The following is a 22,845-nucleotide window of genomic DNA, read 5'->3' as shown; positions in this document are numbered from 1 at the left end:
CGCACAGGGCAGTGGATAAAAGCAGAGTTTTTGGCTGGGAACAGAAGCAGATGGCACAGTTGAAGTCACAACATCGGTAATGATGCTGAAATAGCACTCAAGCAATATTTGATCTTTATTAATGGCAATGGGATTTTATTCGAAAAAAGGTTTAAATGTAAGAGATAGAGATAGCAGCACAAAGCAGAGGGCGTGGAGGTGATCATCAGATTATGTCTGTCACCGTTGAGATTTTGTACTTTTTTTGTGCTTTTGGCAGGGTAAGACATACAAAGGAATTAGGTCTCTTCGTTGAAATGAAAGTGTTTACACATGGGCATTAACTCCCTGTTGCAGGTAATGGTCAAATCAAAGAAGACAGTTTAAAGGCCAGAGCATATTATAGTAATTAATAATAGTAATTATTGTGCCAGCAAACACATGAATGGTAAACATTTAACACAAAGTGTTAGTGCTGTTATTGTACACAGTGGTAAGTTCCAGCATTCACAAAGCTGCATTCAGTCTCATCTCTTGTCCCTGTGCTGTCTCTCTGCAGAGATCCTAACACTTACTGTCAAACTGCTTTTCCATCTTTGGGATTTCCTTGTCGCACTTTTCTCGTTCTCTTCACAGGTTGTCCTCCAGTGTCTCTTGGGGCTTTCTTCACTAACCTTTTGTTGCTCAAACTTTATTTTGATGGGTTTTACTTCATCCTCGAAGGGCCTCAGTTCTCAGCTTTTCCATCCTCTGCTTTTCCATCTGCATGTCCATTTCTTTGTGAATTTTCTTCCTCTGATCTGTGAGTCCATCATCCATTTGCTTTTCCCCCTCTTCTCCTCTGAACTCTGGACGAATTAATTTAAGTGTCTTCAAAGAAACTCTCGTCACATCTTCCCTTTTGTATTTCCTGAACTTCCCCTTCAGTATTTTTATTTTTTTACTGTAATCTTTTTAGATCCTCTCCTCCATTGATTTTATCCCTTTCTCTTTCTACTCCACCTGCTCCTCAAACATGTTGGTAACTTTGTGAGGTCTTATCAGTCAAGTCTTACTCAGAACTTCAGTCAACTGCTTCTCTTGTATCTTCTCCTTTCTGTCATTTTCCTCAGGCTCTCCCCTAAAATCCTCCCCATTTCTCTTACCAGTTTCTCCTTCCTCTGATTTTTGCTGAACCATCTTTAAATTTCTCTCATAGTGCTAATTTGTTACATTCTGCTGCTCCTAGTTCTCATTCAATAACCACTTCTTCATCTGTAGGTGATGAGCTACATCTTCATCCATTTTCTAGCAATTTCCTGTGATTTTGTGCTTTTTTTTTTTAATTACCTTGCTTCATAATATCCACCAAGCAAAATGACTTCCAGCACCTGTTCTTTGCTACAACATAGTACTTTCCATCTCTTGTGGCCAGCAGCTCAGCCAGATTCCTGCTCCCACCTATCACACCCCGTTCATGGATGTGCACCACCAAGAAATGTCTATTAGTTCTGTCTCACTTCCTCTTTTTCCTCCTATCTAGGAAGTAGAGGAGGCTAATACACCTTTCTTCTTCCACTTTCTTCTTCACTTTTTGTGAACAAGGAAGGAAAAAGCAAAGTGCAAAACTGATGAATGACATGAATTATTGTTTATCCTCATTATTCTCCCAAAACACTGTAGTTCTGTAGATATCTCGGTAGGTATGTCAGACCATATGGTCCCTCTGGACTCTAACTGTCATTACTGCTTTTTTTCTCATGATTGAAGAAAGTTTGTATATCTGAAGCACTCGGCTCAGCAGGCCTCTGCTCTGAGAAAACACAGTCCAGAAAGAAGCAGCCTGATAATGCAGATACAAGCAGTTTGTGAAGAGGTTGGGAGGAGTGTTGTCAACAGGATAGTAATGTGATATTTATATATGTATTTGTCATTTAGGTACCAGGGGTCAAAAATGAGTTGTTATTCTGTCCTTGTTGAGGTCAAACAATCCAAAGAAACAGACTGAAGCAGACACATCTGCACAAGAATGTCTAAAAGTCTTTGCAATAACTTTGTGTTGCATCTCTTGGCGAGAGGAAATTATCAGCTAAATGTTGTCCTTCGTGTTGCTTTCATAGCACGCTGCTAACTGTAGGCTAACTCAGTATTTCTTTTTCCAAACTCCACTAGATGGAAGCAAAGATTAGTTCTTCTCATAACAGCCTGACAGCGATGTCTTTGTGACAGCAATGACAAGGAGGACAGTAGACTTTTTTTTAAAGATTAAGCAACAATTGATTGTTTTTTTTATTATTGATGTAATTTTTTAAAAAATACTGCAGAAAGAAAATCATTTAGTCAGCTATGAAGGAATTTATTTGGTGTCTGAAAATGGGAAGATAAATAATAATGAACTTCAATTTAAGCCTGCAATAAACTTTATTACTTTCTATTACTAATATTTCCTTCCAATTCGAAAAAGATTTAAAGAACAATGTACTTTTTTGTTGTTGTTGTTTTGTGTTTTTTATTTAGGAACATGAGAGCCAGTCAGTTGCATTAATGCTTTTGCCATCCAGGAACTGTCTACACACTCTGGCCACATGAGGATGATCATTGTCCTCCAGAAGGAACCAGAGGCCCACTGAACGAGCCCAACCTCTGACTGTTGGCCAAAAATGTGAAAATCTGTATAAGATTTCAAGGATTTCCCTCCCAGACCTTCACCCACTGCCAAACCAGTCGTGTTGGATCATGCTGTGTGTGTGTGTGTGTGTGTGTGTGTGTGTGTGTGTGTGTGTGTGTGTGTGTGTGTGTGTGTGTGTGTGTGTGTGTGTGTGTGTGTGTGTGTGTGTTTTATATGCTTGTCTACCTGATTTTAATGAGTACTGACTTATAGAAAAAGTGCTAATACATTAATTTATGATTCTATCCTCTGTTTTTACCTCTTGTACTGTTAAAGTATCTATGGGACATTTGGTTATGCAAGTTCATTCATTAATTCATTCAGTCAGTGACTGAATCGTCTCTAATTTGACCTAATCTGCCCTCCAGAGGCTCTTTTCTGAATTGAAACATTTAAATAAAATAAACCAGGTTCATTCAGTTGCCTGCCCTCTACAGTCCAAACAAACTGCTAATCATCAAAAAAAAACAGGTGAGGGAAAATGAGTGTCTGTGATATGGATAAGATACAATGTTAAGTTTATAAGCTGCATTTTATATAAAAAAAACAAAAACAAAAACAGGACAATAAGAAGGGGACAGAATTCACAAACACACCAAATAAGATTTAAACCACCACAAACTGAGCAACAATCATTTTTAATAACACAATATCAAAGGTTTATTTTTAATTGTGCCATTGAGCAAAGTGTAAATTAGCAATAAGGTAGAGTGCATCACCCTTTATTGTGAAAAAGTATCACTAAGGTCAGATAGTGTGTTAAAAGTCTTTGTGAGGTAAATGTTCACCTTTTCTCTTCAAGTATGGAGAACTTAAGATAAGATAAGATAAGATAAGATAAGATAACCTTTATTAGTCCCACACGTGGGAAATTTGTTTTGTAAACCAATGTCAGTTTCATGTGGCTTTAACAGCATTAACTCACACGATCTACCAGTGATAGTGTCTATAAGGATAGATGTGATTCATAGGCTGTGTCATCGACATTTACACTGTTTCAAAAGTATTTCAGGTTTTCCTCTTGGTGCTCCCTCCCACATCGTAGCCAACTCTGGAAAATAGCATCCTCTGGTTGCTTAAAACGTAAGGCAAGAAATGTAATGCCTATAGCTGGATGTTTGGCTGTTAGCTCATCAATAATAGAGTCCATGCATGTTCAAGGCAAGGCCTGGATTGTCTTACTGCTCCACTGCTCTGTGACACATGCAAACAGATCTTACATAAACTAACCGAGAGGCTTTCCGTGCACACGTGTGGTTAAATGGATGATTTGTGTGCAGTGACCTCGTCTTCTTTACGTCGAAACAAAACAAAAACCCCAGACAAACACTTACATACACGCACACAAACACACACACACACACACACACACACACACACACACACACACACACACACACACACACACACACACACAATACTGACATGAAACACGGTTTTCTTGCGGACAAAATAGTCTTCATTTGTCTCACGTTGCATTAAAGTCGAACAGAGGTGTAACAAGACTGGAGGTTTAGTGTCGATGAAAAGTAGAAGAAGCTATCAAGACGCCTTGGCAATGATGAGAATGCTCATGAGGAAGACCATGACGAAAAAGATCCACATAAAAAACCGATCCATCACCTTGGCAACTTTCTTCCACTCTGCTACCTTGATGCACGTGGCTCTCTGCTCACGGAAACAGTTTGCAATGTACTCGATGTTCTTAACCACCTGAAGAAAGGACAGATGGACACTTAAAGGTTATTTATATAACATCCAGAAAGCCATTGCTGCTAATGACACTTGTGGCCATTAGACAAACTGCAGTCTATAAGTTTCTAGAATTTACATGACAGCAAGAGGTTCATACCAGACCGTTCAGCGCTGTTATGTTGCAGTGTTGCATTTGCTGTAGTTCCTTTATGCTTTAACACACTTAGTTTGAAACATCGTCTAAATTTAATTTAATTTCAAAGGACACCAGGGCATGAGAATACATCACCAGGGAAGTCTAACAAAAACACTGTTACAAATTGCTGGCTTTCCCCCAAATAAGGTTTTTAAAAAGATTTTTCCCTGGAAGTTTTACTACTATCAGTGCTGTCAGGTGAGTCCAGTGTCTCCTCCTTATAATCTTCCTCATTTTCCCCCCTTTTCTGTGGGAAACAGTTTCTTGCTTTGTACCATTGCTTTTATTTATTCTTGGATAAACACACAGTCGGACTCAACACTTAAGATGCACCATGGCTTACGTTGGCTGATGAAGCATTTTGGTGTTCATGTGCATAAAAAAAGGTTTGCAAGCTATTTATAACTTTGCTGATAAATTAATTTACTGATTAAGCCATTTAAAACGATCCAGATTACCAGCCATGGCAGCCCTGAGGGTCTGAATAAATTAGCTTACTCGCACTACATTCGATAGTTAGGCAGGCTAAAATTACCTAACATTAGCAAGAAGAAAGCTTGGGGTTGGCTTTTTCTCTTGAGGTTGTCCTATTTGGTTTTCTTCTGCCTCATGTTAGCCAGTGTTAGCAACAATTCCAAGTGTTAAAGTGGACTGAAACTATCCGGTTATGATGTTCCAGCATTTCCCAGGATGCAGCCTAACTGCTCATCTGCTTTATACCAGTTGAAGTTCAGGGTCTTGCTGCTGCAGTCAGCATTCACTCAGATTTCACTCTGGATTCTTGACTAGCTTAACGTTAGCATGCCCTCTTGGCAGATGCTTTCAAAAACCCAAAGTTGTGTTAGCAGCATGATGTGTTTGTTTCTGTCCTGGATGCAGTTTTCCACTTTACCATTTATTTTGTCCTTTTGTGCAATAATAATAAAATAAATGTCCATATCTACGCTCTAGACTGTCGCTATTTTCCTCCTCTGAAATGCAAACTGAAATCAGTTGATTGTAGTACGAGTGCAAGAACCAACAACGGGATCGATAGGTAGACATGCTAACAATTTTAAGAATTTGGACTAGAAACCGGTTCCCTAATGCTGTAGTCAGGTGCTGCTTCCTCCTGATACCATAAGATGCTTGCTTAATATAAAGAAAATAATATCCAACTCCCACTTACACCCTCAACATATTTTTTTCTTTCTCAGCACTGTGTTTCTAAATCACGCATGATTTTTTAAAAATGAGATATTGGCTCAATGCTTCATCCATGAAAATACTGGGAAGTTTAGTACAGATTAATACTGGATAAACTGGTTAGTTTGCAGTACTGTAGTGAAGTTTACAGTGATGCAATATGTTGGACTGGTGCAGGGTAGTCTGTGGCGTTCATTGTCAGTGTACGGTTACATCAAGACATCAATTTATATTTAAGCTGATCAGCTTACATATTGTTCAGTTCAGTTAAATCCCAAAAGATCAGTAAGCTTCAGATCAGCAGGAACAGAGTGTTAATGGTCTATATGCAAAGAAAACCAATCTACTGGAACTCACAATACAAGCTTTTATAGATCATTCAGAAGTAGCTTGAAATTTCCAGGTATTTAACCCCAAACTTCTGGATAATATCTAAAAAATTTTGACTTTGATCTAAATCTTCCTGGCATTTTCCTTCCAGTGGCAGAAATAAGCTTCTAAAGTTTTGTGTGTCTATTTCTAGGTGGTTTTCCGAGGTTGCACAACTAAACCAGATATTAGGGTTTCCCCTATCTGACAAAGCACAGTTTAACCCCTGGCCAACACAAATGGATTTCTGACTTGCCAACATAGCAGCTAGCTCACTAATCTTAGTTTGTGTCCTCGCTAACATTTTTAAAGAAAAATCCTCATTAATTGATTACTCATTGGTTTCTGTCCTTATCTGGAGTTTCTTTTAGAGTTTATGCTGTGATGAAACAAACTGTTTTGTGGTTTGTACATTTCCTTGTTCCTTGCCAGCTATTGTTCCGTAATGGCAAAGGGGCAGAAGAGAGACACTGAGGGAGGGATCATTAAAATGAAAATAACTCCTTCCCCATTCACCAAGTTCACAGGCTGTAAGGGGCAACCCAAAGACATGGAGAAGATGTCATTTTACCACTCACACACTGGCAATAAAAAATATTAAACATATAAAAGTCCTACATATCGCTTCTAAATTAATATTAGTTGCGTTTAAAAGTAGTAAAGGATGAAACAGCATGAAGTGTCACCTGTTTATGTTGGATAGAGGGGCAGCAGCAGGGACAGGCAGGGACTTGAATCTTCTCTGAGGAATAGAGGATCTGCTCCTTAAACCCCCCATTCAGGTGTTGGAGGTGCAGTGGATGCCGAGGAGCCTGGTAATCTAGTTCATCCCTCCTGATGTGGTGGTAACGCTGAGTGGGCTCATGCTTTGCGTCACCCCTCTCCAGCCTGGAAGCGTGGTTGTTATGGTTGTTGTAATGGTGATGCCTGCTGTTGGTGTTGCCATTTGCTTGTCTTTTGTGATGGTTTTTGTGATGATGTACACCATTCCCATTGCTGTATTTGTTTGGATCACTGTCAGTATAGTAGAAGCCATCATGGAAGCGGTCGTCATGGTAGCAGCTCTTATCACCCATTGGTTCCTCTGGGTAGAGCGGGGTCCTCTCGCTTTCTGGCGTGGTGCAGTTCTCCCCGACTTCATAGACAAAGAAGATTTTTGACATGTAGTCAATGATGAGCACCTTAGCCCAGTAAGGGACTGGTTTGGCTTCAGCACCGCAGAAATGAATGTTCATGATGAAGATGGTGAGAGAAGTGGAGGCTGTGATCATAGTCATGGTGGCAATGTAGTACTTCCCTAAAAAGGAAGATAGAAGAAATTACAGATTTATAAATAGAGTCTATTAAAAAGTCTGTAAAAATAATAAATACATAGGGTCAAGTGTATGGGTAGCTTAAAAGTAGGTAATACTGGTTTATTTATCTTGAGATACCATGCAAAATTTTAATATATAACCACAAGACTAAGTAACCAGTGGGGCCCCGATTTATGTGTAAAATCTGTCAAAATTTTGACCTTGTGCTTTATATTTTTGAATGAATTTTTATGCATTTTTATTATGCCTGTTTTTATTATGACTTTCTACAGTTTCCATACTTCCATAAATAAATCAGACCTATGTAGGGCATGCTTTCTGCAGGAGGCATGCTCTCAGCCACCAACAACTGGAACACAGTGAGCGCCAGCAGAACCGTCACCCCCAAGGAAACTTTCTCCCCCGAGTCGGCTGGAAGGTAGAAGCCCAGCGGAGCCAGGAAGGAGATGAGTAAGCAGGGGAGGAGCAAGTTGAAGATGTAGAAGGAGGAGCGCCTCTTCAGGAGCAGGGTGTAGGTGATTTCAGTGTAAGGATCGGAACAGCAGCCATACATCATGACGTTTCTAACCGCTGGCATGCCGTGACACTCCCACTCCACATTCTCCACAAAGTCAGACAGGTCCCCGCTGTCCATGCCCAAACTGATGTCCACCTGTGTGGAGTCCATACAAAAGCACGATGAAAAGATGTTAGTGAAACATGTACAAACAAGTAGAACTACGATGATGAAATCATGTTAAAACCAAGAAAATGAACATTTAAATCACACAAAAACAACACCCACCACAATAACTTAAACCCAGTGTTGCAAATTAGAAAATCATTCCACCCTGGAAAACAACAGTTCAAAGAAAAGCTCAAAATTACCACAATGAGTGTATTTAAACTTCTACCACAACTGTATGGAGAAATAAGCTCCTTAAACATCTACTTTAGCACATTTTGCTTGTGTTCATCTGTTCACTCAGTAGTGTCCATGAGTGTTTCCATACTTTCTATCACTGAGTTCAGCAGTGAGAACATACTGATAAATATTTAAGACACTATGTGTTTGTCAGCCATATATCTGTCTCCTTCTTGCTCTACATGCTCCCTGTGTGCAGACACACCTGGTTTCCATTGTAGGTCCAGGAGCCAAATGTGAGATTGCACTGCTGCCAGTCAAAGGGGAAGTAGGAGACGTCCACCACACAAGAGCTCTTTGTGATGGCCGGAGAGTCCCAGATGATCTCTCCGTTGTAACGCAGCTTCACGTTAGTGTTGGATGGGCCTGACGACTCCTCATCTGCTCTACGTGGACAAAAACAGAAGGAATGCGTGAGCTCGATCAGATGCACCTTTTCCATTTGATTAACTATAAAAATATGATTCCTCATCTTCTTTCTGTTCTTCTGTCTTTGTTTGTTACTGACTTGTTATAGAGGACAATGTCGGGCTTCCAAACCAGGTCACTGGGGATGTTGATCATTTCAAGGTCATCATATTCCTCTTTGTCCCACTTCAGGTAGGCATCATGCCAGACCTGCCTGATCCACAGGTATGTGGTTAACACCTGATTCCTCTCATCCTAAACACACACGAACATAGACACAGTGACAGTGCCTCGATTTATGGCTCCCACAAACGGAGTACACTTGAAGACTCCTACTTTATATTACATTATCCTGAGTGTGATCCTCACAGTACACTGAAAGGCTGTATGCTGAAACCCATCTTTATCTGTAGCTCTGAAGATGTGACCACTGGGAGTAAAGAAGCTCTGTGAAAACAGCCTCTTTGTCAGATCTGAGAAGAGGCCTACAAAGGTTAAATGATCTGGGTTTCCCAGCTAGTGCTTTTAGAAATGTAAATTTGTTACTGAATGCTTGAGTTTCAAACTGGAGGCGTGGAGTTTCATAACAGCCAGTGAGGGTCTAACACAGCAGGCTGGTATAAAGGGGACTAAGTGTGGGAACCATGGGGTTTGGTGGGTGCTTGGCATTTGGAAATCGCAATTTCTTCAAATTAGCATAAATATGATTATATCTTTATTCAGTTGCAACATTGCTTATCTTCATTATGACAACCGCAGAGCAACCTCAGCACTAAAACATACACGACTGAGTGTCAAAAAGATGGAGCGGGTGAGTGTTTTTAATTGCATTAGTCTGCGCAGGCATGCCTAATAAAGTGGAGGCTGAGTGTATGTGAGTTATTACCACTGTACAATAAATCATCTGAAACATGTTACAGGAAAATGTGACTGTCAGCTGCTTCTTAAATTTCTTATCTCTACAGCTCAGATTGTCATCAGATCGATGTAAAATGTTACCACATAATACCGCATTATTTGTTTTTTATTACACACCATCTTAACCCTTAACACCTACTGAAGCATATTAAATATATGGATTTTTTTCTGGGTTTTTAGGACTTTTGCATCATCAGTGGGATTTTTTACTCCTCTGAAAATCCAAAATAAATTGCATAATACATCTTTAAGCAATACATTTGAGGGGGAAAAGCCAGATGTAGAAAATATGACACAAATTAAAACTCATATATTTAATTTTTTATTGGAATTGTCTGCAATGGTTTCATTGTCCATGCTTTAAAGGGTTAAAGTGCAACCTCGGCATAATGCCACTCTGAATTTTATTGCAAAAACTGTGCATGTCACTGTTAAAATGTTGAACCGGTGTGGCCAAGCAGTGGTCAAATCCACACAATGTTTCTTCTAATATAGCAGTCATCTCACAGTTTGAAAAGGGAACAAATACACCTAGCTATTGATAAATGTAATTAAATTTAAAAAAAACTACAAAATACCTTAATTTTTTTCCACATTATATATTCCCCTGCAGGCTTTTAAAGAAATGATGGCTTGGATTTGGACATACGCGTCCCAGACTCGTATTGAAAAGTTTAAGTAACAAAAGGGGGCGACCACAAACGTTCCTCTCTACTCACCATATCTTTGATCTGTGACAGAGTGATCTGCAGGGAGACATTGAGGGCTTTGTCTGTGTCCTCTACAGGTCTCAGAGCATTGGAGTAGTTCTCCATCAGGTCGTTTAGAAGTTTATGGGCATAATGACCCTGAGCACAATGGGACACTGAGGAGCAACACACAGAAAGAGAATGGAAGGCTGCACTAAACAGAGAGAAGGAAACTACAGATGATGAAGAGTAACAAATCTAACTTGGCTTATTAAAGCAAACTCCCGCCTCAGCGGTGCAACAGTTAGTGACAGCTGCGGCATCAAAATGAGAACTGACCTCGCACCAAAAGGCCGATCCAAACCATCAGCAATGCCTTCCTCATTCTTAACCGGTCACAGGCCCAAGGATCAATTATTCAGCAAAGCAGTCGCTGGGACAGCTTGTGTCCTAATCCAGCGTCACTCGATTCTGATCTCCATTCTCCCTCGCTGAAGCCGAGCCAGCCGAGACCACAGAAAATTCTCGAAATCTTACATCCTGTCAGAAGCTCTCAATGCTTCGCTAGTTGTTAGTCGCAGTTCGTCTCTGTCACTGTCTCTCTCTGTGTGTAATCGCTACTGGAACAGGACCTGGAGCTATCACACACACATACACACACACACAATCACACATGCATGCACACACAACCACACAAACACTCAAACACAGGTACAGGTGCAGTATCACATAGCACACATGCACTGGGTGAAATGCGATGCCTGCAGCCCCATCCACTTCTGTACATGACCACAACCAGCTGTATGACACACACACACACACACACACACACACACACACACACACACACACACACACACACACACGCTGAACCCTACTGTGTTACACAGCTAATGACAAATGTCAGTCACACACATTCAGTGCATCTCAGTGACACTTTCTTGCCCATGTTCATGTCATTTAACAGGAACACTGAGGATGTGAAACGAGTCAAACATTTCACATGACAATGAATTTTACACAGATCCGGGTCTAAATCTGTAAACAGGAATTTAATAACATGGCAACAGATCAGCCACTGAGAGCAGATTTCATCTTCAGCTGTTGAGGAATCTACACCTAATAGATCTCTGTCATACCACCCAGCAGTCCTGGCATCTTTAACACTTATGCTAAAGTACTGCTTCCATGTTTGCTTGAATCTGACTAACTGATTCTGTTCTCAGATCTTCTTGTTTTGTGTACTTATACAATATATAAATACAAAATACGAACCGAGTTTATTTAAAACATAGTCCAAAAAGTGAAATTATGATCATGTATTCAGAAATACAACAATACAGTAAGAAAAAAGGGAAAGAAAGGTATTAAACGAGCATATTCATTGGAAGAAAATGTAAAAACAAAACAGAAAAACTGTAAAATCTTACAGTCTGCATCTATGAAACAGAAAACAAAAGCCTCCGCATCAGTAAAAAGATGCTTAAAAAGTGATTATTGTCTAAGGAAATGAAACGTGAAGCTAACTTTCATTTATCGCACAGCGTAAAGATGCTAAAGTTGGCAGAGCTGTAGGTTATGTAAACGTGAAGCAGGGCAGATCTTAAAGAGAACAAGAAATGCCAATCAGCTTTATTCACAAAAGTCTAAAACTTCAGCGCTTGTTCAGTAATGCAGAAAATTAGGACAGGTTTCAGAACTCTCTCTAGCTACAGAATGCAGAAGCACTCATCTGTTTATTCTGAAATACATATAAACTTAACTTTGGAAATCAACACAAATCATTTCATTTGAACTTTATGCTAATTTGTGCACACACAAGATAAACATTATTTATATAATAGCAAAAACAGAAGCTCACGTTTCAAAGTATTTATTTAATTTACATCAGCGCACCGGTTACATCCGGTTAAGTCCAATACTGGTTAAAAATGGATCCTTGCGTCCTGGAGTAAAAGAATACTTCTGGATGATGGGAAAGATGGATTAAGGAATCAAACGTCAGTGAGAAATGTTATTGACATAGTGTTACTGTCTTATTCTGCAGAGAAGTGTGCATGGTGATGTGATGTGTTAATGTGTCACTCAGTTTCTGTGGTACTGAGCTCGTATAGGACAGGTGTTTCCTGTGTGTGCATGCGTACGTGCATGCGTGTGTGTGTGTCTGTGAGGAAGGAACGTGTGAAATAGAAGACTTAGAGTTTGAGAAAGTCAGCTTTTTAAACCATTCCTTATCTTCATTTCAATGTTTGGTTCACTGTGTGTTGCCGGTACGTGCTGTGTGTGTGTGTGTGTGTGTGTGTGTGTGTGTGTGTGTGTGTGTGTGTGTGTGTGTGTGTGTGTGTGTGTGTGTGAGAGAGAGAGCAAAAGAGAGAAAAGGGGGAGATAAAGACAAAGACATGGGCACAGAAAGCTCAAAGAGCAGTGGTTTGGCCATAACTGAGGAAAATATGTATAAACTGATTATCGCCCTCCCACAATAATGAGCAGGTTCTGGTAAACTGAGCTCATTTGCAGTAAGAAAAGCACTTTGATCTGAAATATTCTGTCTGGTAATATAATAAATGATTTTATATTGCCAGATCCCATCAAATATATAAACAATTAACAGTTAACTAATAATGTCTAGCGAGAATTGTTTGTGTAGCCACCGTGTGACTTTACTTTTCGGCCCTGTGGTATAGAGCTCAGATCAGTTAGCCACATTATCGCACTGGAAAGGCCCCCTTTTTTTCCAGAAGTGATTTTGTCTCGTTGAAAAACAAAGGTTAAAATATTAAGATAGTTTATTTGCTTTTAGCTGCATTTAGTTTTAGGGATGTGTGATGACTTACTGTCATACTGACTGAGGCCACTACAGCCTGAATACCACAGGAAGAAGACTGGAAAGTACTGAGAGGTGCTTTGTTACTTTTGGCCTTTAATTGAATTTTTCACTGGAATTGTTGAAAATCAGATTGTTACGTCATTTAAAAAATGCAAAATAAGGACAAATACATTTATTTCTTCTTGTTTTTTAGTAAATCGTGTCTGTTGGAATCAGTTATTAGATATGCTGCTTTTTTCTTTCTTTCTTTTGTGCAATATTGTAAAAAATGGAAACAAGTGGCTGTTTTTCCTGTAACAGTAGTGCAAGAGCTTTGGAATAAAACCAAAGTTAAATGTACTCATTGTCATTAACGTTATTAGCGACACTTGTGTTTATGAATTCTCCTCCAAGGCATATGAGAAAGAAGCACACCCACCACTCTCTGACTATGAAGTGGCTTGGCTGCATACAGTTGTGTACACCACCAGTGTGTGTGTGTGTGTGTGTGTGTGTGTGTGTGTGTGTGTGTGTGTGTGTGTGTGTGTGTGTGTGTGTGTGTGTGTGTGTGTGTGTGTGTGTGTGTGTGTCACAGAGGCAGAGAGAGAGACAGAGGCATACAGCGACACAGAAGACAAGGATAAGGTATTGTGGTAGCTGTGGCAGAGAGCACAATGAGAGATGAAAGCTGTGACCACAGCAGGCTGTCAAGCACGCTGAACTCTTAAAGTCAAGCATTTCTTATTTGTCACTTATAAAACTGCCGACATGCATTTACATTTGTCGTCAGATACATTTGAACATGTGACAGCATCTTTGGATTACAAGTACCCTTCAAAAATATACCAGCAGCAAAGTAGAAATTATGCTTTTGCTACTAAAAATCAGAAGGAAACTTGACAAGAGAGGGAAAATAAAGAGACTGGCTCAAGATTTTCTAAACTGTTTATGTCCTAATAGCACAGCAAACCTATGAATCATATGTGTAACCTTTGTACGTCTATGAAAATGAACACACAATTTCATGTGCTGAAAAAATACACAACTTCTCACTGTTGTTTTTATACGTTTGATTCACACTTAATTACTTAAACATTTCAGAAAACACTTGGCAAGAATACACAAAACACACAAACCGATATAGTAACACATCCACATCATATCATATTTATACATTTTATAACATCTTTACAAACGTTGCTTCTATGACAACACGTGTATCACTCCTATAAAGTCTATTGAGGACCAGTAAGTCAGCTAACGTAAACAATCAATGTTAAGATTATTTGCCTGACAGAACAAACAAGCTTATTTGGCTTCGATTAGAAGATAGCAAAATTAAAGGAAAGTTAAAACCAGTTTGTACACTTGATTTATTTTTATTTCAAAAGCAAATACATGATGTAGCAGAAACACATTTAATTCTGACAAACGACTTTTGGCATGGGGCTTTATTTATATTGTTAAATGTTTATTATGTGAATGAAGTCTAATTTCTCGTGCTCATGTCATATGACACAACTTTAGCACACAAACTGATCTGTAAAACTTAATAACTTTTTTTGTAAAGTAAATGAATCAAACTCTCAAATAGAGTCTCACTGGTTCATTTGTACCCCGGATAACTGGCTTATTGTACCATCGTTGATGGACTTGCAGTTTCATCAATTTCAGCTCACGCTCTTCTTGTGTGTTATCTACAGGGAGCTGTATGGTTGTCAGCACAAGTGTCAGTGTGTGCAAAAAAAACGTGTGTGTGTGTGTGTTCAAGTGTGCGGACAGATGTGTTGAGAGTCGTTGTGTGTGTTTGCACAACTTTGTCTATATTATATACAGACTATATGTGTGTGTGCTGGGATGTGGTTAGGTGTTTTTCACCATATCCTTCAAAAGTCTTCATTTGTACCTCTCATCCTCAGCAGCTCTAAACACCATATAGGACAGAGATATGTAGAGAAACAGCGGGAGACAGCATGAGGGGGGAGGAAGAGCTCCTCTGAGCTTCGTCCCTGGTGCTTTGCTTTTCCTGGTTGTCCTTTTTTAGACTTTCATTTAGCTAAAACAATAAAGTTTGGTTTAAACTGAAATAAAATTGTTTCATACGAACTAATTTGTTCAGCCATATGTGTCGTTCTCTGATGTACGGGTCTCACCCCTCATGTTTAGGACAAGCGATGATGTATTGACGGCATTTAAAATCTAAATGTTCACAGTGTCAATAACTCATATATCAAAATAATGAAAATTATTCTTGTTGCCTGCTATTGCAGAGTTACTGTTACAGACTATATCTTACGTTTTGACTTGAAATGGAGCTTTAGACAAATAGATTTCTGTGTGTGCGTTGATTTTAATTGATTTTACATACAACACAATATACATACAATATCAAAATCTTGTAATTTTTTTGACAAGCCTGACATTTTTGGTCTTCGCACTTGACAGTGTGAAGGCCTTACATAAACACCAGAAGGTATTTCTAATCATACCGCTTCTGCGTATAACAGGTTACACCGATACGAGTCCCAAAACCCTCAGGAGCAAGTTTTAGGCTAAATAAATAAATCTAATAACTTGAATAAAGTTTTTATAATATGCATATTATTCATAATTTATTTAATCATACAACAGTAACATTAACATTTTTCTGCACATCACTCTGCATTAGTATATATCATACAGCTACTACAGTTATATAAACCATACATCTCATCCCATACATTAGATGGCTGCGTATTAACGGTCTGAGACCTTAGACGTCTAAAGACTGCAGACGAGCGTTGTATGCAGAACATGACACATTAAGTAAAGCCCTTATATGGAAGCTCATTGGTGTTCAGATCTTTTTCAAATCTGCTTGGTGGGCTTTGTTTTTTTTTGTGATCCAGCACTCTACTGAAAGCCAGTATATACAAGTCTTTTTGATTGGTTGATAAAGGTTTCTTCAAACAAAGTGTTTTTAACATACTTATCATTAGTTTGAAGAAATAACCAAACACTTTATAGTTTGAAACAGCTATTCTCAAAATGTGCTGAAAAAATATAAAACTTCTTACTGTTTTTTACACACTCTGATCCACACTTCCTTTGAGTTTAATTGCTTCCATATTTCATATAACACTTGTTAGGGATACACAAAACATGCAAAACAGCATAGCAACATAAAACACCGGCCACACGATATACACTATATGCATATAGTGAAGTACAACATGTTTACAAAAGTTCCCATCATATTCTGTGGCACTGCGTAGAAATTTGTGTTGATTTGCTGAAATCAAAGTGAAAATTATTCACATTACATGACAAATAATGTGAGGCTTCTAATGGCAGGCAAATAAACTTAAATCCAATGCAATTACACCAAAAATGACTGAATATCTGACACTCAAAGTAACATACACTTCCCAGTGGCTGCACATTTGTTCAGCCCTCTGCTATGGGTAAAACTGTACAAACACACTGAATGTTCACATCAGTGGAAGTTGTAGTCAGTGTGTTAAAACCTTAGTTGTTCCAGAAATAAAATACACGCATGCACACACACAATAGGGGGGGACCTTTTTATATATATTTTCTGAGTAGAGGTTTTTTGGGGGTTTTTAATACACATTGCGTGATTTCAATAAAAATAAAAACTTATTTACTGAGAAAAAATTCGAGATCATCTTTAGATTTTTGTCGTTAATTAAAAAGACCTCACATGTAAAAATGCAAATCTAATCTAGAGAACATTACGCAGCATGTATGCATTTCTGTCAACTGTTTGTTGACTAATTAACACTTGTTTTCTGGTAATATCTAATCAAATTTAACTATATATACGAGTACATTCAGCCCAACGTGGTAAAATATTCTCATTTGGCTCTTTGAGCTGACACGTACATTATCGTTTTCTTGGTATGTTAAATAACTGCTGAGAAACAGCAACACAAGCATATCGTTATTTACTTCATCCCCTTAAATAAAATGTCTCTAGGGTTTTTATAGACGTTATCCTTGATGAATAAAAGCTTTAATTAAGAAAAAAGTCCTTCGCCACAAATGCTTTGTCCCTTTAGACCAAGAATAAACACAATTCTCGAGGACATGTATGGGTAAGTCAAACATATGAATCAGAGTCTGTTAGGTTTTCAGTCAGTGTAATCTCAGTTTAAATACTGATCCAGTTTAGGGTCTTGTGGGGAGGTTAGTGAAAAACAAGTTTATTAAAGAAATCCTAATTTGTGTTCTTGTACCCCTACAACACCAACTGAGTTTGAATAATACGTTTAAAAAGATCATATGATAAAAGGCTCAGGAGCTCACAAAATCAAGGTGAATGGGTCAAAAGACCTTACACTGGTTCATGCTGAACATGCGTCTTCTGGCCTGTTTCTTGGCCTGGTTAACAACTGTCCGCACAGCGTACTCAAACACCTGCTGCACACCGCGGTTGCCTAAGGAGGAGCACTCCAAATAGCCTTTAGCTCTAACATCTTGAGCCACGTGTTTACCCTCGGATGGTGTGATGCATGTGCCCCGGTGCCCACCCATTTCCCTCAAGTCTGTCTGGGTTGCCACAACCAGCACCGGTACCCTGGGCAAGTGTTGTCGAACCTCATTGATCCACTTGTTCTGGACACTGGCGAGAGAGTGGGGGTTAGCCACAGAGAAGCAGATGAGGACAACATCGGCCTGCTGGTATGATCTTGGTCGGATCTGTTTGAAGCTGTCATTGCCGGCCGTGTCCCACAGCCCCAGGCTGATCTGGATACCGTCCATGTACACCTCCACCCCTGTGTTGTCAAACACTGTGGGCTTATAGGTGTCAGGGAAAGTCTCTGAGGTGAAGCGGACCAGCAGGGCCGTTTTTCCGACTGCGCTGTCCCCGACTAGGACGCACTTAATCGACATTTCCGAAAAGCCATTCATGATTGCCTCTGATTGTTTCCCTTCTTAAGTTGCTTGGCCTAACTTTTTTTTTTTTGGTTTAGAGGGACGCAAAGTCCGCAAGGCAGACAAAAGCACTGATCAGTCTGTGTGCTGTACTTCCGTATCCAGGCGGTAGTTTTGTGTAGCCCTGCTTGGTGTAAGCTTCATTAATAGATGCTCTACTGCAGTGGTCATTCAGTTTATTGAAGGGACTTACAACGTGTCTCCTGTCACTGACAATAAGTGTGTACAGGCAGCTCCTCTCCAACAGACAGATTTATATATACGCTTCACATAACCTCTTAGATCTTCAGGCCATCTCAGCTCGCCTCACTTCCGCATTATGTGCGCAGCAGCTGGTCAGGTTCTGGTCCTTCTCTCTAACCATCTCGAAGATCCTCCTTTTTGTTAGGCAGGTCTAATCTCGGCACTGAAGACCAAGATTTGCTGGGAAAGAGAGATGAAGACACAGCATTTTAAAAACAAGAGGTATCGGAGAGCCCCTAGAACAGTTTGTTCAGCTGAAGCTTCATTTGCACGTCTCTCTGTACGTCTGACGAAGTCTTCCCCTACAGCGTGCAGTCTAACATGTAAGATACCTGCAGCGCAGCTCTTAAAACAATATGTTTGCATGAGAGAAAGGATCAGAAAGAAGATGATATGAAATAGGAGCTCAAACAATCAAGCTGTCAACCGCTTGAGCCATGTGTGTAGAAGATGACACTCACTTTTGCTTTTTATGATAATTTTAAGTATAAAGATTCAATTCTGTGTCAAAGTTCTGATTAAAACACGGAAGTAAAGACTGCTGTGTTTGGGCGTGACCCAGAATTCACAGCTTTATCCCGTAAACTTTAACAGGTGCTCAGAAATTAAATCTCCGAACTCTCAAGCTCACATAAAAGATCCACCTTGCGTGTCTCCTTTCTCGATTCTGCAGTTTATACCACAATCTGACATCTGACCAGGGGTGAGGATGTCTCAGTTTAACAAGGTGACAAACATGAATCTTGACAACTAATGACCCAGTTTAACAAAATCTACTGGCAGATCTTCATTATTCACTTTTAAACTGACGGTTTTATTAAAGCAAGCAGCAGACATACCAAGTGACAACCTCAAAACCACCTGCCATGTCACACAGTCATCCAAAATGGAAAGCCCTGCGTAACGCAGATGGGACGCTTTAATCAGTGGTTTTTCCACAGCTCATTTCTCACTAAAATCATTTTTTATTTGATTCTGTCTGTGGTCAGAGGAAATGATGTAAGCCATTTACTAAAAATAGGAGAAAAAATGAGACCAATTTGTTAAACTAGTGAACTGTCCTACCATCCTCATCCTCACACAGTGTAGCTATAGTTTACTGTGAAATCTTACAAAACATCCAGTTCTTATCAATTTGCACTTCTCAGATTTCAGGAACACACTTTAAAGAGCTCATTGGTTTCGTTTTAAAGTTTGACTGCTTAAAAACAAAAAACTAAAACTAAAAAAATAATTTAAAAAAAACAACTAATAACGACCCTTTTAATTTCTAAAAGATTATCATTTACATAATTAATTGATTGTTAAATTTCAGAACTGAGTAGAAAATCTGGGTCATAAAGGCTTCAGGAACACGATGTTGTATCAAGACAAAGAGAAAGAGAAAGATAAAGGCGAGAGAGAAGAAGATGGTTCGGCCTACCTTTCTTGTCAGTCTTCTCAATCTTTAACGGGCGGATGCTGGCTGCTGCCGCCTTTGTAGACTTCACAGAGCTGGTAAAAATCACTCGTTAAACTCCCAAAAGGGCCCTCTTAATAATCATAAGAAGCCGGCCGCTTTTTTGTTTAAACGCCCCTGCTACGGGCGCTATTAATGAGGACAAAAACGAGACGAGATATTGAGGCACCTTCCTAAATAAATGTCTCGTATGCACCGAAAGGAAGTGAGAAAGTACGAGAAAAGTCAAGTCAATTGCATCCGCTTGTTGGAGTGTGGAGGTGTGACTGAGTCTACTGCTCGCCTCCCCCACAGCAGCTGTGCCGTGCGTATCACTTTGTTTCTGTTGTGGATTTGTACTGTTTGCTTGCAACTTTACGCACAGCTGGCGCACGCTATAAAGGGCTTTTATAACAGTGTTAACGCAGCCAAACTAGCCGCTGTGATCGCACTATGATGTGGGCAATTATTGCAAACAAGGGGCTAAGCTGTGTTTTTTTTTTTTTTTTTAATTGTCACTAATAAACAAGAAAGCACATTTAGGTGTATATGCTTACTGCGCCTTAGATGCAGAAAGTCCGACTTATTTTCCATTTATGATGGGAAAAGTGGGATTTTACAGCTTTAAACTATAAAGATTAAATAAAAGGCAGTGTTGGTTGAAACTGAAGTGAGTTTGAGTAATATAACAGATCAAAGGAGATGAATTCATTTTTTTATGTGCAAAAACGTATTCAATTTTTACTTTTGTTTCCACATTTTGTTAACATTGCGAGTTAATGGTAACTTTAAATTTGTACACAATTCGTTGACAATATACTTGTGCATTGTACAATGTGTGGACAAATTAGGCAGCATATATACAGAGACAAACCCGTCAACGTGTGGACAGGAGTGCGTGTAGATGGGTGCGAGCAAGTGTTATGTGCGAATGTGTTTTACTTAGTTCAGTGTGGGAACAAGAATGTGCAAAAGGGAGACGATCGAAGTGATTTTTTTTTTTTTAAACCTTCTTAAAAATGGTTTTACCCCTCTGCGCGTCTCCGCGGCTGTGCGATACAAAACCAAACCACCATCAGGGGCCTCTCTGGCAGCTTAGGCAGGGTCAGCGATTCTTTGGTTAATTCGTTGAAACTGTATTTTGAACTTTGATTTACTTTCATATCTATCTGAAGAATGCACAGTGAGTAACCAATATCAGACTTGTGTCACGATACCTTAGCCTCAATCAAAGATGTTTATTTACTTGCAACACCTGGGGCCCGTTCTTCGTACCTCGCTAAGTAGGTTAGCCGGATTAGATTGTTGACGATTTCGCGTGATCCTGGATCAGTCGGTTCCCCGAAGCTCATCCGGGACTTGCTGTCATAGCAACAGAGCCGTAAGCGTAAACCTGCTCGGGAGCAGGTTTACTTTATGTAAACAGGATTAGATCGCGGCCACGCAGGTATGTCCGCTTCATTTATACGAAAGCAACAGCGATAAATAAATAACATCAATGTAACTGAAGATAATGCAGCACTTGATCCTTTTATTGATGTCACACAGATACATACAGGTCATTTCCTAAAAAAGGGAAATGTACTATTAACATTCTATTACATGTATGTGATTATTACAGATGTAATTCATATTTCAGAGTAGTAATTGTAAATTACTTCGTGTAATCAAGATGAGAGACCACGGCTATAAAAGCCAAGGTGGATTTGGGAAGCCTGTCGCAGCCATGTCCTGTCCGTTTACGCGAGCCACCCATTGCGGAAGGTGCAAGATTGATAAGGAGAGTCCTCAGAATTCAGCGTATATTGCGGGACAGACAGGATCCTTTAGCTCAGCGCGACAGTGTGCTCATTGAGAGATATCGATTTTCCCGTGAGGATATTATTTACTTAACCAACTTGTTGACGAGGGGGTGCAGGACCACCACCTGTCTTTTTTTGCTCTGCCCTTTTCTTGGTTGCTGTTATAAACAAACAAACAGATTATTTCAGGCTCTCTTTCCAAGAGACGAAAAGCAATATAAGTGATAAATATTACCATTCTGTAGGATATTCTTATATTTCACTTTTACTTGTTCCCATGTTCTAGTGGGTCCTGTTGTGGCTCTAATGTGAAAGAGGATATAATATAACAATATAATATAATGTAATATAATATTGGATAATATAGTGTAATATAATAAATCTACCCTACCGCCTACTGGTGTTGGCCAGAGGGGCCGATGGCGCAATATGGCAGCCTGGCTTCTGTCAGTCTGCCCCAGGGCAGCTGTGGCTACAACCGTAGCTGCCTCCACCAGTGTGTGAATGTGAGAGTGAATGAATAGTGGCATTGTAAAGCGCTTTGGGTGCCTTGAAAAGCGCTATATAAATGCAATATATTATTATTATTATTATTAAATTACTTACGAGTTTAATTTGTCAGCAACTTTCTGCCAGCCCTCTCTCCTTGCTTTTGCAGCCTTTGCAGTGTTCCCTTGCGTTCTGATTAAACTCTGAAACTCCTGAAATCCCTCACTCAGGAGTTCTTGCTCTGCTGCCGAAAAATACCGAGCCGAGCGCGCTCCTTCGACATTTTCGCCGACCAATCAGAGGGTTGCCGATCAATGTTTCTACTATCGATGCGTAGCCCCTTTTATGACACCCAGTGATGTCACATTACTGCGTCCAGCTGTACTAATCGTCAACAGCAGGTGTGTTCGGGGAACCGGATTAGCGAGCTCACGGTTAGCGCGATGATTTGATCTTGGATGTAGTAAGCGACGTACGAAGAACGGGCCCCTGTTTCCAAAAAAAGATGTTGTGTTATGAGTAAATTGACAGAACCCAATTATCTGACACATTTTTATACATTTACATGAAAATAGTTCAAAGACAACCTATAAACTTGTCTTTGTTGTTTTCTTTATGCCACTTCAAAATTAGTTGCCATTATTACTTAAAAAGAAACAGAAACAGTGGCAACAAAGACTAAAAACTTGTTTTATGCTTTAAAGAAAAAGAGAAGGTAACATAAACCCCACAGGTAATTAGGTTAATTGGCATTAGCTTAGTAACATGACCTGTTACACCATGACCTTTCACTGATGTGAGGCTGCTGGTTCCCCTAACAAGG

General features: G+C 39.5%; 2 protein-coding genes across 2 annotated transcripts; both read right to left on the bottom strand.

Moving 5' to 3' along the window:
* Positions 1-4,168: 4,168 nt before the first annotated feature.
* chrna9a (cholinergic receptor, nicotinic, alpha 9a) lies at positions 4,169-10,789 on the bottom strand (the record flags this gene model as incomplete). The annotated part of the gene is made up of 7 exons (XM_080881120.1): positions 10,646-10,789; positions 10,337-10,482; positions 8,800-8,954; positions 8,497-8,677; positions 7,688-8,039; positions 6,758-7,368; positions 4,169-4,339 (listed from the first exon to the last, which is right to left on the bottom strand). Exons 1-7 carry the CDS (start codon positions 10,689-10,691, stop codon positions 4,169-4,171), a joined length of 1,662 nt encoding a protein of 553 aa, XP_080737246.1. The 5' UTR covers positions 10,692-10,789.
* Positions 10,790-14,122: 3,333 nt separating this feature from the next.
* Positions 14,123-20,560, bottom strand: rhoh (ras homolog family member H). Its single transcript, XM_080881531.1, has 2 exons — positions 19,717-20,560; positions 14,123-18,473 (listed from the first exon to the last, which is right to left on the bottom strand). Exon 2 carries the CDS (start codon positions 18,024-18,026, stop codon positions 17,439-17,441), a length of 588 nt encoding a protein of 195 aa, XP_080737657.1. The 5' UTR covers positions 18,027-18,473; positions 19,717-20,560; the 3' UTR covers positions 14,123-17,438.
* Between the last annotated feature and the right edge of the window lie 2,285 nt (positions 20,561-22,845).

The sequence above is a fragment of the Rhamphochromis sp. 'chilingali' genome (assembly GCF_963969265.1).
Source record: "Rhamphochromis sp. 'chilingali' genome assembly, chromosome: 4".
NCBI classification, from domain to species: domain Eukaryota; kingdom Metazoa; phylum Chordata; class Actinopteri; order Cichliformes; family Cichlidae; genus Rhamphochromis; species Rhamphochromis sp. 'chilingali'.
This window is presented reverse-complemented; position numbering and strand designations above follow the sequence as displayed.

Coding starts and splice junctions, on each gene's coding strand:
- rhoh (XM_080881531.1), bottom strand. CDS start 18,026: ATGAATGGCTTTTCGGAAATGTCGATTAAGTGCGTCCTAGTCGGGGAC.